The sequence below is a fragment of the Channa argus genome, chromosome 13, assembly GCF_033026475.1.
Source record: "Channa argus isolate prfri chromosome 13, Channa argus male v1.0, whole genome shotgun sequence".
Taxonomy (NCBI): Eukaryota; Metazoa; Chordata; class Actinopteri; order Anabantiformes; family Channidae; genus Channa; species Channa argus.
In genome coordinates, this window is record NC_090209.1 from 11,046,222 (window position 1) to 11,061,297 (window position 15,076).

At 37.4% G+C, this 15,076-nt stretch overlaps 1 protein-coding gene across 1 annotated transcript in view; it reads left to right on the forward strand.

Annotated features, from left to right (window-relative positions):
• The window catches only part of slc9a8 (solute carrier family 9 member 8), a 21,076-nt gene extending 6,415 nt beyond the window's left edge, over positions 1-14,661 (forward strand). The window contains exons 4-16 of the mRNA XM_067527740.1: positions 494-552; positions 6,411-6,494; positions 6,943-7,044; positions 8,831-8,865; positions 9,166-9,309; positions 10,442-10,583; positions 10,661-10,766; positions 10,873-10,989; positions 11,074-11,156; positions 11,265-11,376; positions 11,631-11,851; positions 12,389-12,535; positions 13,145-14,661. Coding sequence (XP_067383841.1) covers positions 494-552; positions 6,411-6,494; positions 6,943-7,044; positions 8,831-8,865; positions 9,166-9,309; positions 10,442-10,583; positions 10,661-10,766; positions 10,873-10,989; positions 11,074-11,156; positions 11,265-11,376; positions 11,631-11,851; positions 12,389-12,535; positions 13,145-13,258 — 1,466 coding nt within the window. The 3' untranslated portion in view covers positions 13,259-14,661. The remainder of the gene's footprint in view (positions 1-493; positions 553-6,410; positions 6,495-6,942; positions 7,045-8,830; positions 8,866-9,165; positions 9,310-10,441; positions 10,584-10,660; positions 10,767-10,872; positions 10,990-11,073; positions 11,157-11,264; positions 11,377-11,630; positions 11,852-12,388; positions 12,536-13,144) is intronic.
• Positions 14,662-15,076: the final 415 nt, after the last annotated feature.

Consider the following 15,076-nt stretch of genomic DNA (forward strand, 5'->3'; position numbering starts at 1 on the left):
CAGTGTTTTGGGGAAGGGGACTCTACTAAAGAGAGATAACACTCTGCTTACAAATCAGAAAGACTGCTTTTCCTTCCTTTCTTACTTCCTTTCTTTGTCATCTACTCAATGTGTTTCTTCCTGTGTACTACAACTTGAATCTGTGGATCTTTTTTTGGGTCTTACACATTGCTTTGTCTTTTATTATATTTTCTCTTTCTTTTTTCTCTGCCCTTTACATGTCTTTTTGTTTTCCTCTCACTTTTAATTAATGCTCTTTTGAGCTTGATAGCAAGAGGACGTTCTCAAAGACAAAACTAAGACAATAGTTTTCATAGGGAATTTAACCTTGAACTATATTGGACTTTTGCAAGACATCCATTAGTTTAACCACGTAGAAAGCACTTTTCCTCAGGTTTGCATCCCATCTGTCTTCTGGTTGTGTTGAAAGTTTCATATAAAGTGCAAAATATTTAAACTCTTATTGTTTTTCATGTGTCCTCACTCTTTCCAGGCATTTTAATAGGAGGTTTCATTAAGATCATTGAGTTCCAGGAACTGGCAAACTGGAAGGTATAGTGTTTGTTGTTGTTCACACCCTGCTCCACATCTTTTTTTCTTGTTTCCACGCTGCACTATACAATTCACAAATAACTGCACTTAGTTTTATTTGACACATTAAACATGAAGTAAAACAACCAAATTTTCTCTATGTAGATACCTCATATCATTCAGTGTGACCTCTTGAAGATAAACTTGTTCCAAACCACAAACTGAAGAACAAATTCACACTGTATTTTTGATTTTAGCTGTGTTTTAGATGTCGGGGAAATGTCAGCGTCAGTGAAGTCAATTTTGGCGTCAAAAAACAAGCCTTTCCTCATTCTTGTTTCATGAAGTTGATCCCATTGCAAATATACCAGGAACCTTTGCCCACACCCTTTACAGCCTAACCCAATAAACACCTGCTATTCCTGTGCCATAGTTTTTCATATCTCGTTCTCTGCCTGTCTTTGTACTCCATCATTCTTTTCCTGCCTGCTGTTCTTGTCACTAATCTCATCTCTCTTATCTCTACTCTTACCTATCAATGGTGACATTCACTGCGCTATCTTTTCCTCTGTCCCTGTGAGCCATCCTCTTTTCTTCTGGTTCTCAAAGGCTTTAATTAACATTCCTTTTTCTTTGCCAATGAGTGGAAGAATGAAAGAACATAAAAGCGAGAGCGAGAGAGAGAGATGCAGAGTAAGGGGGAGGAAGGAATAGAGGACAGGTTGTGTCAGTGTTTCTTGCATACAGGAGGTCATTGTTTTTCAGTTGGGGGCCCTGGGGCTGCACTAGTAACCAGAGCCCCTGTCCTCTAGATTTTCTGTTTTTGCATTTACAGTAAATTGCAACAAGTGGATCTGTTCACCTGTCCAAATATAGTAAGCAGTGGCTTCATGTTTCCTGAACACTGTACAGCATCTTAAAAAGTATGTTGTACAATGCGGTCGTGTCCAACAGTTTATTTTTTTTTAAGGAACACGTATATGGTCAATGGTTGAGAGCCCCTTTGAGTCTTTAGAAGACGCAGTCCATTATACAAATATATTATTTCTGACCCATTTGTTTTTGAGACAGTCCCTGAGAACAGGATGTGACATTTAACCTGTTTAATGAGTAACTAGTGAGTAACATGGCTAGTAACCAAAATGTGCATATAGCCTGCAGCTGTTTGGAAAATGTGCATACATTGCATGTTTTTTTATCACAATTAATAGAAGGTGTCCATCCTCCCAGGTCAACTTGCATCCATAGTGTCTCTCTTTTTTTTTTTTTTTTTTACGAATTCCGTTATATTTGTGTCACCTCTTTCAACTCAGTGTTTTTAAAGCTGGCACATTTGGCGAATTTAGCACGCTTCCAGGACTTCCCACAAACATACAAATCCCTCAGGCAGCAGCATCCAGTCATCACTAGTGCCTGCTTTCTTTTTACTACTGACCTATCTTTTTTTTTTTTTTTTTTATGTCCGCTCATATATGTGCGTTTCCTGTATTGCAGCTTTTTCTTTTCTCTCATATGCCCATCACTCCCCTGTGCTCTGACACAGATTGAACAAAAAGCATGCTGTTAGACCAGCAGCATTTTGCCTCTTAGGCAAAAACAGAGAGAGAGAGAAAGAGTGAAAGAGACAGAGAGAGAATTTTTTATATATATATATATATATATATATATATATATATATATATATATATATATATATATATATATATATAGCATTTGCAGTGTATTTAGTGTTCTTTCTCTCTGTTTATAAATTCTTGCATGTGCTGTCTTGGCCTATCATGTTCCTCAGTGGTGGCAGTGCTGTGTTTTAACCTCCAAAGGGCAGTACCTACTTTTATTACATCTCTCCCACCCCACAAAGAAAGAGCGACATGCGGAGAACAGTTTTAATTGTGGTTTCAGGGGCCTTTTTCCCATGTTTTGATGTCACTGTGTGTCAAAACTGAGCTTATATTGAGCGTGTACTCTGATCGAATGCCTCTCCATCTTTTCTGCTCATATTTTTTCTGTTATCTTTTACCCTCTTTTAACTGTGTTTGCTTCATCTTTGGCATTCATCTTGTCTCATTTAGTTCAAGCATGGTCTCAGCACTTCCCTAGAGTATGTCTATCTTCCACTTTCTGGAATTATCTATTTCATCTCCTCTTCTCTTACAACACATATTTCTTTGGTGTCTATCAATCTCAGTGTTTCTGAAATCTCATTACCCCTCGTAACTCTTTGCTTCTCCTGTGGTTTCAGGGCACCAGTCTAGTGTATTTGTACCTAGAATCTAGTGCTACAGTGATTTCAGTCCACAAATACCAATTCAGTCACACTGGTTAACAGTAAATTCCCTCTTATTGTAATAGTAGTTGCTGGAAAATACTTTGGTTGTAAGTTTACTTTTACTGCTTAGAAGCTACATCGTGAATTTAATTAACACTTTTAAAAAACCCTTATAAAAATTTCAATTAAAGCAAGGAAACCTTTACATTAACTGCAGATTTCTGTATTTTGTAAACGCAAGGGCTAGAAGTATTTCAACTGATAAAATCAACAATACAATGAGGCTGATCGAACTCAAAATCAAAAATATAAAAATTGAAAGGTTTTCTGCATGCCAAAGCCTCTTGTTGCCTTCTTTGTATTAGAATGTCATGTGCCCAAGGCAGCCTTGCTTGGTCATAAGGATTTTGGGATATCTGTCTAACCTAAGGCTTTCATACTTTTCGACGTTTTACAATTTGATGAATGTCATTTGCCATGCAGACCCATGGTGTGATCAGCTCATGGTATAAAGCCAATACCTACGTATTTACTTTTATTCAGTCCTTTATGTCGCTCCAAGCGCTGTTCATGTACCATGTAATTTTTTCATTGCTATTGTCCCATCATTATATTTTAAGTAGTTCCTTGTTTCTCCAGCTGTCTGTGTTTGCACAGCCATTTTGGTACTTTCTCATTACAGCATGATACATACAGTACATGATATCACATTACACATTACTTTTCAAATCCTTTTAACCACTTTCTTAATTCTCTACACATGTGATTTATGTTGATTAAAACTTTAAAGCTTTAAAATCCATTCATTATCTGTTACCGGTTATCCTGTTGAGGGTCAAAGGGGGGTTGGAGCCTATCTCAGCTGTCACTGAGTGAGAGGCAGGGTACACCCTGGACAGGCCGCCAGTCCATGTCAAGGCCAACACAAAGAGACATACAGCTATTCACACTCACATTTACTCCTATGGGCAATTTAGATTTACCAACTAATCTAACATGCATGTGTTTGGACTGTGGGAGGAAACTAGAGTAACCAGAAAAACTCACACAAGCACGGGGAGAACATGCTAACTTCACAGGAAAGGCCGCAGCCAGTCAGGGATGTGAACCCATAACGTAGCTGTGAGGTGGCAGTGCTAACCTGTAATAATGATACATTCAATAGTAATCACATATCTTCATGGATATTTCTCCTATTGATTTACCTTACCCGTACATTTTTCTTTTAATCTTCATTTCTCAGGCTATCTCAGGTTACCATGTATGTCACTTTTTCTAGGCTTTTTGAAACAGTGTTCTTAATTGCCACTATTGTGTAATTTTATTAGTAGTTGTATTATTGTCAAAAGGTAAACATTTGCTGGTTTCTTCATCCTAAATTTAAAGATTTGCTGCTTTTCTTGAGTCAAAATTAAATATCTTTAAGCTCTGGACTGGTTGTCTGACACAACAATCAATATGTCACCTCAGGCTCTGAGATACTGTAGTGGGAATTGTTTTAACTAAATGGTTAATGATTGATAATGAATTTAAATCCCTTAATTCCACCCTAAAATCAACCATAAATAGAAAAAGACCGTAGACTTCTCCTTATTTCAACCTACACATATGGATGTGCATGCAAAGTCACTATATGCTCAGTGTTTTATCAGGTGGTAATAGTCATTCATTCATGACCTTTCACCTGGCCTGAAGGGTAGAGTTTTGTTCAATATTAATGTCGAGGAAAAGTGGTGACCTGGAAGCATTTCTTGGTGGCCTACTTCTCCCCAAATTTGAATCCATAATAAGGCAGTGAAGGCAGAGTAAGAGCTTAGCCTTTTACTCCAACATACATCCTCTATCTCCTTTTCCTGTGCCTGACCTATTCTAAGGTCTTGTATGTAGAACACTGCAACTTTGTGTCGAAACATTTATCTTTAAAGAAGCAGCCATCTGGACAAACAGTGTACTGTGTATCTTTTAATTAACCAGTGTGCTGGGATATTGTCCTATTTCACTTGCCATCACTTTTTTGAGTCAGGCATTGTTGAAAGGCAGTCGTCCACGGACCACAGGGTGAGTGGTTCGATCCCCGGCCCTGGCTACATGTCGAAGTGTCCCTGGGCAAGACACTGAACCGCTAACAGCCCATTCCCCTCCCCAGCTATGCAGTGCCGGTCCAAGCCCGGTAGAAATTGGGAAGGGGTTGCGTCAGGAAGGGCATCCGGCGTAAAAACTGTGCCAAATCAACATGCGGACAATGATCCGCTGTGGCGACCCTAAACTCACGAGATAAGCCGAAAGGACAAAAAAAAAAAAAAAAAAAATTGTGTCATTGAAAAGAAAGAGATTTTAAATTTAATCTTTAAATTTAAAAGGCTTATGAAGCTAATCATTTTGTCATATTTGACATAATTTACAAGCCTCTTTTAGAACTTTTGATCAATTATGCTATGCTTTCATATTTTATGTCAAATTTCAGATGGTTAAACACTTGGCCCCAAATGGGCACACACATTATTGTGAAACTTTGATGTGCTAGTACTTTAGTGTTGCCAGGACCTGAACTTTAGTGTACATTCACTTGAGCTGTCTTTTTGAATAAAATTTGACCTGGGTGTCAGAAGGAAGTGAATAAAGATAACGAAATAGATTGTGGAAGTAGTTGTTTCCAGGTCCATCTGTTTGTGGAATTGTTGCTGTTGAGAGTCAGGCTCTGGCATCTGTCTAGACTGTACCCCATAATGAAAGATATTGTTGAATGAATGTATTAAATATACCCTCTCCTATGTTTCTGACAGTATCAAACATGGCCCAGAAATAAAAGCATTAAATAAACTTTCAACAGTGCAATGCCACATAATAACTGCTACATTAACAGCATAAATTATGCACAGAATGCACTGACTGTTTTTCTGGCTGTTTGTCTGTCTCTCTCTCTCTTTCCCACACATATTGGCTTATAAAGGAGCACATGGTGCATCATGCACAAACACATTCGCAGTCAGAGCATAATGCATGGGCACATGATTCCTACGCCTGGGCTGGCCCATTTAGCTGAAAAGCCACAATGATTTGTGTGTGCGTATGAGCATAAATGAGAAATTTAAAAAAGCTTCGTATTTAAGTACACACCCAATATTTGTTTTGTCACATTATGAAGTGTCACACCTTAAACGTGCACTCCCTCATCTACCTTTTCTCTCTTTTATGACTTCGGAGGAACACAGTGTCGCTCAACCATGTTCACTAGTCAGACAAATGGTTGGGAATATGCGTTTTTGCATTATAACCACAAGCCCTTTTTTATTTCCGTTCAGTGACACACACATTATGTGCTCATATATAACACAATTAATAACATTATTACATCATTAGAATTTGTGTTGCAATCAATAGGCCATTGCACACTTCAAGATGACAAGACCTGAGAGAACATGTACATGGGTTTCAAAAGAGTCATACGACTCCCAATTTCACAATACTTTGACCTGACATTTTCCTATACTTTTAAAGGGTATACTGTTACTGTTGGCTCTAAGCCAAGATTAAAGTCACTAGTCTGTCACCTGACCATGTTACTTTTGTTTTATTTAAATGTGGCTGTAACTGTATCCTTCTCTCAAAGGAGGAGGAAATGTTCCGACCCAACATGTTTTTCCTTTTGCTGCTGCCACCCATCATCTTTGAATCTGGATACTCTTTACATAAGGTACAACAGAATGTGTAAATGAAGCAGACTTGACGCAGCTTTTATCCCATTTTAATTCACTGTAAATAAGACAAAAAATGAATAGGGACCTAAGAAGTCAAAGTCTGTTCTGTGACACTTGGTGTATGTTTTTCATGTTTTCCCTGTAATCATATAGTTTTTTTTTAATTGCGTGTGAGTTCTAGCCTGCTTTCATTTATATGCAATGTTTATATGTTCTAATTAAAGTTTAAATAAGTCACTAATTGTAGGAAGGTTTAGGCAATTAGAAGGCAATAGTCATGTTCTGCATCATTAAACTGTAATCATGAATATTTTTTCTGTACCTTTACTTCACCCTGCTTTCCATTCTAATATTAGCTACATGTTGTGAACCATTGTTTAACTTTAGTTGTCATTAATCTACTAAGCCTATGAATACTTCTGCTGTGTGTCCCTATATTCGCAGGGTAACTTCTTCCAGAACATCGGCTCCATTACCCTGTTTGCTGTGATTGGCACAACTATCTCTGCCTTCATAGTTGGAGGAGGCATCTACTTCCTTGGGCAGGTGAGTTTTTTAGCAGCATCCGTCAATATCTCTGGCATTGCCAGGGCCTTTTTAGAGAAAGAGTGTGATCTTGGTTGTTTATCCTTAATTAGGGATGGGTTCTGAAAGCTGGTTCCACTTTAAGCCTGGTTCCAAGTAAAAATAAAACATCTAGATTTGTAAAGCTCCATTTTAATTAAGAGTTCAAAAGAGGATATGTTTTATTGTGCGTATCTTTCGCGTTATGGTAAGAATAACTGTATCATGCATCCAAAACATCAATGGTCTATGTAATTGATATTGGCTGATTTTTAAATTAGAATTAATATTATTTTCACCATGCTGTTTTTTTAGCTTCTACAGTTGCAACTTTAACATTCTTGTTTTGCTTGTTGAAGAGGAAAATGTTATGTAATGGCATTTTCTTTTAAAACTGATGTTTTTCTTTTTCAAAAACTCCTAAAAATTTTGCGAAGAGATTCAAACGAATTCCAATTCTATAAGCAGATTCAGAATTTGATTCATATTTGGTCAAATTAAATCTGACCCCTATTCTATCCTTGATTAAATATTTCGAGTATTCTTTAACTTTGTTAGACCAGCACAATAAATACGGAGGGGTTTTATTCAGTGTCTATAAAAATATTCAGCCCCCGTGGAACTTTTTATCTTTTATTTGAGTGGCTGTGTAAGAAGGCGACTATTGGAGCAGGCCTCTAAGACATCTATGATTCCACTACAGGAATTAAAACTTCTGCTGCTGAGATGGGAGAATTTGTACAGACAACAATTGCAGCCCAGGGTACTCAGCAGTCACCACATCTGGTCTAAAGGCCAAAGAGCTCTCATCAGATCATAAATCATAGATTTTTACCATATGACAGAGAAGAGGAGAACAAATAGTTTTCAAAAGTAAGAGGCTAACTCTACCTCTATGAAAACAGCCAACAGCCTAGGGCTACAAATAGAAAAATCTTATTTACAACAGTGCCATCAATGATGTCTGGTGGGCTGGCAGTGAGGGAGAAGAAAGTCTGAAATGAACTGGGTGACACAGTATTTCAAACCTTCTGATAAAATGGCTGCAACCAATCAGCTCCTGAAATGACACAGTCAAACATACCTGGCAGCCAGTCAACACATTCACTTGTGGCCCATTTCGTGACACATAACACACACACAAACAGGGAGAGACAAAGAAGTTCACAGGAAACAGTGTAGGAAAAAAGTAATCACATCACAAATACTACTACGGTTGTAAACAGATGGATTTCACTGTACTGTAAGAGTAACATGCACATTGTTTGAACCTTAACAGCACCTGTTTCATAACCATTTTATGGAGTTGCTTGAGATTTTGTTTTTGTTTTTTTTTATGTAGTATTTTTGGTCATGACACTGATCCACCAATAATTGGACTGGATCAGGTGTATTTTACTAAAACCTTTTAAACACATTCATTGCACTCAGGTTATCTCCTTTAACTAATTGTGTAATTTTTATAATCGATTGCTGCGCTATTAATAATTTGGGTGAGTTTTAAAGGGGGTGAATATTTATGTAAACAGTTGTTTTCAATGTAATATTTGTATTGTTATAGAGATCTGTTTTCACTTCTTTTGTGTTTGTTGTTTAAAAAAGGCAAATAAAGGTGCTTTAGAAAGTTCTAATGGGGCTGAATTTAGGGATTGTACTGTCACAAACATTTTAAAAAGGTTGTTTTATTGTTATGAAGAAATTGCCTACTTTGCATGATCAAATATTCTTGTTGCATCACTGATCTTGCTGTGTATTTTCTTTTTCTTAGGCAGATGTGATCTACAAGATGACCATGACTGACAGGTAAGGGTTAGTCTTTTAGTCTGACTAGTATCTATAGGTGTCTTACACCCCTTTGCACAAAATTCTGATTTCAAGGGGAACTAAATGCAAATAATTATAAGTATAGCTTGTTTTCTGTGACCTTATTTTTATAACATTAGTTCCTTTCTCCATTTGCCCCACGTTGGAGTTTAGTCTCTTTGCTGAACGTGTGTTTATTTCTTAATCATTTAGTTATATCTTCATATCTGTAAAAGTTTCTCTGCCCATTGATAAATTGTTATCCTCACCTTATTCTCACTTCCTTCTACTCTGCTGCAGCTTCGCCTTTGGCTCACTGATCTCAGCTGTGGACCCTGTAGCTACCATTGCCATCTTTAATGCCCTTAACGTGGATCCAGTTCTCAATATGCTTGTGTTTGGAGAAAGCATCCTTAACGATGCAGTGTCAATTGTCCTCACCAAGTAAGAGTCTATATCTGCTGCGTTATGACATTTATTTTCAAATGTGTACATTTTTTTAAAGATCTTAAAAAGTGAGAAGTTAAAATTACAAGCTAATGAATATGTCTGGCATTTGTGACTTTGACAGATGATAATTGTTAAAAGAAGACTTTCCTTGTACCTACTTCCTTTACAACAGTTGGCTATCTAGTGATGAGTGAAAAAAACAGTTTCCAAACCTGTTACCTGGCTGTTGTCATAGGGCATGGTCTGTTTAGACTATCATTTTCTCAGAAGTGTTTGTAGAGTATGTTATGTGGCAACAGATGGGTGGCCACACACAGATAATTACAAAAACAAAATCTTGACGGACAAGTTAGACAGAAACAGACATTGGACAGGACTCCTTTGTTTGCACACATCACATTTTTCCTAGCGTATCTGCTCTGTCTATACTCACATTTTTGGTCTCACTCATAGAAATAGATAAAACGAACACTCCTGGTGGTTTGCTTATTTTTACAGTAGAATCTGTAAAACCTCACAGACTAGTTTTTGTTGAAGCTACGTATGTATGTTAAAGGCAATAGGCACATCTTAACCTTTGAGCATGTTATATGGATAAAAATCCTATTATTAATGATTCCTTGTTGTCTGTTTTTTATGTGGATAACTGTAATTAAAAATAGACCATAAACTGTATGAACTGTAGCCATAAAACAACCAAAATGCTGTTTTTATACAAATATGAATTTGGTAGTTCACTACTGACAGCTTCATATGCTGAGAATATGTAAATGCTAGATCATCACAGTGTCATTACAGTTTATCTTTATAGTTTTGGTACTAGCTGTGCCTAAAGTCATGTAGATTTAACACATTTATGTGGTTCTTGGTATTGCTCAGTTTCATAATAAATTCATTTTACTATTACTATTAATGTTAGGTTGAAAGGGTCACGCCTCAGTTTATTTACCCAGAGTGTGCTGGTGTTGAAAACTGCTTGCACACAAACGCACTAACTTGTGAGTTTGGAGAATTCAGTGGTGGAGTGTTTCTGCCCTCTAGGGCCAGAAAATGATATAACAACACAAAGTGGAACTGTAATATTGTGGCCTTGACATTTTCCTCTGTGTTTTCTTTTGTTTTTCAGCACAGCAGAGGGGTTCTTTTCCCAGTCAGACAACTCCATGGTAACAGGCTGGGAGACTTTTTTGCAAGCACTGGGTTATTTCCTTAAAATGTTTTTTGGATCTGCAGCTCTGGGAACCCTCACTGGACTCATCTCAGCTGTTGTATCCAGACTATGCTTGATAATCCTGTGTGTATTTGTTCACCTGCTTTTATTTAAATTCCTTAACTATATGACCAGTTTCTAAAACACTTTGATTTGAGGAAGACTCCTTCACTCGAGTTTGGTATGATGATCATCTTTGCTTATCTACCCTATGGCCTAGCAGAAGGCATTAAACTGTCTGGTGAGCACATAGATATACAGGATTCATACTCTTATGCATGTCAAAGATAAACTATGTCCTATGCTATAGGACATTTTTTAATAGCAATCTTTCTGTCTTTGCACAGGAATTATGTCAATCCTCTTTGCAGGAATTGTGATGTCCCACTACACCCATCACAACTTGTCTCCAGTCACCCAGATCCTCATGCAGCAGACACTGCGCACAATGGCCTTTATGTGTGGTCAGTGGTTTCCCTATTTTCCTTCCAAACTCTTCTTTATTGTAATTTTTCACCAATACTATTTTTTTTTCTTTTTCTTTGCAGAGACATGTGTGTTTGCCTTCCTTGGTCTGTCCATCTTCAGCTTCCCTCATAATTTTGAAATATCCTTTGTCATATGGTGCATAGTAAGTGTTCTTGCATTTAAATGTTATTTTAATGTGGTTAATGTAACAAAATCCCTGGTGTCTCTGAATCCTCCATAGTCACTATTTGAGCTGTCATTGTCTCTTTAGGTCCTGGTTCTTCTCGGCAGAGCGGTGAACATCTTCCCTCTGTCATTCTTGATAAACTTTTTCAGAGACCACAAAATCACCCCCAAGATGATGTTTATCATGTGGTTTAGTGGTGAGATGAATTTGTGTCCATTTAAAAAACACGTCAGGACATTTTTGAAATTTGATCAAACTATTGATTTGCTGGCATAATGTAATCAAAACATTGTAGAAATTATGTTTAACCCTGCATGCACAAAAAACAACACAAAGAAATGAAAGCATATGATAGAATGTTTTTCATACAAATTACATTTTAAATATAAGTAAGTTTGTCACAGTATCTTGTGTAGAATTCACATAGTCAAAGTTGACTTTATCTGGTAGGTTTGCGAGGTGCTATACCCTACGCTTTGAGTCTTCACCTTGGCCTGGAGCCCATTGAGAAGCGGCAGCTAATCGGCACCACCACCATCATCATTGTTCTTTTCACCATCTTCCTGATGGGGGGTGGAACAATGCCACTGATTCGCTTAATGGACATTGAAGAGAGCCAGACCCGACGTAAGAACAAGAAAGACATCAATCTCAGCAAGACAGAGAAAATGGTAATAGTCAAACACTTTGTTCTCATACACATATATGCAGTTTGGCAGTACGTCCTTTTCTATCCTGCCTTGATCTGACTCCATCAGGATCATACTTATCTTCAGTAAGGAAGACATCTAAGGGTTGTCAACTTTTAAACTATAAAAACTGGCATTAATACAATACCCCCGTTGTTCTAATCATAATCAGCTTCCCCCAGAAGCCCTAACTCTAGATAATGTGTCATACTTTTGAAGATATCATGGTAATGAGGTCACTGAAGGTTTGTGGTTGTGTGTTTGCATGGCTTGTGTGTATAGCATTTACATGTTTGATGTCTTAGAAAAGCTAAAGCCGAATGCTACACCCAGGGTGTCTTCTTCTTACATCTCTCATTCCCTCCTTTAATATAGTTCCCCCTTTTTGCTCCCTTTGTTGTTTCTCCATCATTGCTTGTCCTGCTGTGCATGATCTCTACTCCACCACCCTGACTGCTGTCTTTTCATTTCTTGCTATTTATCAGATTGCCTCTCTCTCCTTTCTTTTTTTATTTGTAGGGTAATACTATTGAATCAGAGCACCTATCAGAACTGACAGAGGAGGAGTACGAGGCTCAGATCTACCAGAGGCAAGATCTGAAAGGCTTTATGTGGCTTGATGCTAAATACCTGAACCCTTTCTTCACTCGCAGGCTTACCCAAGAGGTAAGAAAGTGGGAGAGACAGAAATCCTCTGAGCCAGAAGAGAGGCTGCAAGTTGTTTGTCATGATTCCTTAAACAAACTATTTGTTTGCTGCTATCACCGTTTGCTGTCAGAGAGATACTAGAAACACACAGACAAAGAACTAATAGTACACACATTGAAAACATCTTGTTCAGTGCAGAGTAGCACGGTGGTAGCGTGGTTAATACTGCCGCCTCACAGCTAGAAGCTCCTCAGGTTCAAATCTATCTGCCAGATGTGGCCTTTTCGTTTGGAGCTGGGTGCATTGTATTGTATCTATTGTATTAAACAATAGACAAATTAGAGAAGTTTTAAATGTTTTTGACAAAGATATAGCTGGTTTGTACTGATCTTTTTGTTGAGCCACCAACCTCAGACTTTTAACTGCAGTTCATACAGTGTCTTCTCTTCGACTTATATTTCAGGAGCAGAAAATTAATCATTTTTACCTCACTGCTTTCTAGAAATACAAGATGTGTCTAAATAACTTGTCATCAGATCTTATTAAGTGCTGCTGGGCTAATCCCCATCTGTACTCTCAATAAATGTGTGCTAATTTGTTTTTTATTTTGTAATATGTGTCTGACAGGACCTGTTACATGGCCGAATTCAAATGAAAACCCTAACCAACAAGTGGTACGAAGAAGTTCGCCAGGGACCCTCAGGCTCGGAAGATGATGAGGATGAAGCTGAGCTTCTGTGAATTGAACAAACACTTTCAGTTCACAAGAAAACAGTGAATGGACATTGTGTGCCCTGGGCTGGGGCAGTGTTTCTATGTGTGAAGAAAAGCACTGTTCTATGTGTCAGTCTTGTCACTCTTCTTTTTTGTTCACCTGCCACCAAGTTTATGTGACAAAGGCTTTCACACAGTGCCCACTGTTGATGTTCAGCCCACAGAGTCAGCTAGAATGTGTCAAAACATAGTCCCAGCTAAACTGGATTTGAACTTTTTAAAACTGGATGAAGCAGAATTCTTATTTGTCAGAAAATGATGTTTGTTAATGTATGGACATTGTTATCAGCTCAAGAAACTGATAGATCACAGGAAGCTTATTAATCGTGAAAACCTTTTCCCAGATCTGAAGGGAAGACAGCTGGGAACCTGTGAAGGAACTTTTCCATGTAAGGACAATACTACTGCACCTTTTCTCTTTTTCTCTCTTTTGTATTGTTAAATGTAATGTGGGATGTGGGATACAACTTTGCTGCTGGCTCCATTTGTAAATTAATATTTGTTGTAAGCCACAGGTTGCTGCTTTATGTACCACATTGATTTAAGTCAGTGTGGTACATGAAGTCATTACATTAGTATGGATGAATGATTCTTAGTTCGTTTATTTAAAAGCTTGATTGATATTTAACAAAGATAAAAAATATAAACTGACACATGAGCTACCACTACACCCAGCGGCTAGGTCACAGAAAGGAGCACAGCAGAATTAAAACTAGTGATATTAAAATCATAAAACAGCTAGAAACAGGATAATAATTATACTCTCTATTTATTTTTCAATCTCCTGTCAATGAATTTTTAAAATAGAACTTAAAATGTGAATTTCAATATGGATTTCTAACTAAGATACCATGGGTTGGTAACTGATCTTCACTTTATAAATTGATTTTGCTTTTTATCGCACCCAGTTATACATACTGTTGGTTTTGAATGTGTTCTTTATCATTTAATGAAGACGCCACCAATGAATGTCTGGGTAACTGGTAATATGAAATAATATATACTATGTATTTATTTATCACATGTCAATGTGTTTGTGGTGGGATAGACACTTTTATACAAGCTCCATGAGCACTGCCAGAAAATAAAAATATAGAAATCTATAATAAATCCTTTGAAGTTCAGTACAGTCTGTTAAATGCGACTTTGGTGGGAAGAGTTTCACCTCTTTCACAATGCAGACACACAGACAGACCTGGACCGTTTCATCCAAGAAAGAGGAATATTAGCCAGCAACAGTGGACAACAGTGTACTGTTTACTATTCATTACTCAATTCCACACAATAACCAGGGATGCATGTAAAGTATACCATGACACAAATAAGTTCCATTCTCTTAATGCACCTGTAACATGTAATACTAAAAGAACACAAACCATTGTCTTTATAGTGGACTACATGGCAATATACATTTAATACTAATATTTTTCATTCATATTTCATTGTATCCTTTAGATTAAGAAGCATACTATCATAGTTTGCACAGGTGATGAGCTAATGTTTCCCGCTGACAGCTTCTGATGCTGATCAGGGCCGTGAAAGGGATTTCCATCAAAAACATGCCTTAAATAGATAAGAAAAGAGAAGAAAGGCCTTTACAAAAACATAATTCGTTTTTATAAATGAACTATGTAAGCTTATCAAAGTAGCTTTGCATCTGAAGCCATTAAAATAAAATGCACTAATGGCATTGTGTACACTGAGGATAGAATACCACTAAATGTTCCAGCTCACTGCAGGTCTAGTGAGGTAAAAGCAGGTGAGTAGAGGACTACAGCTACAAAT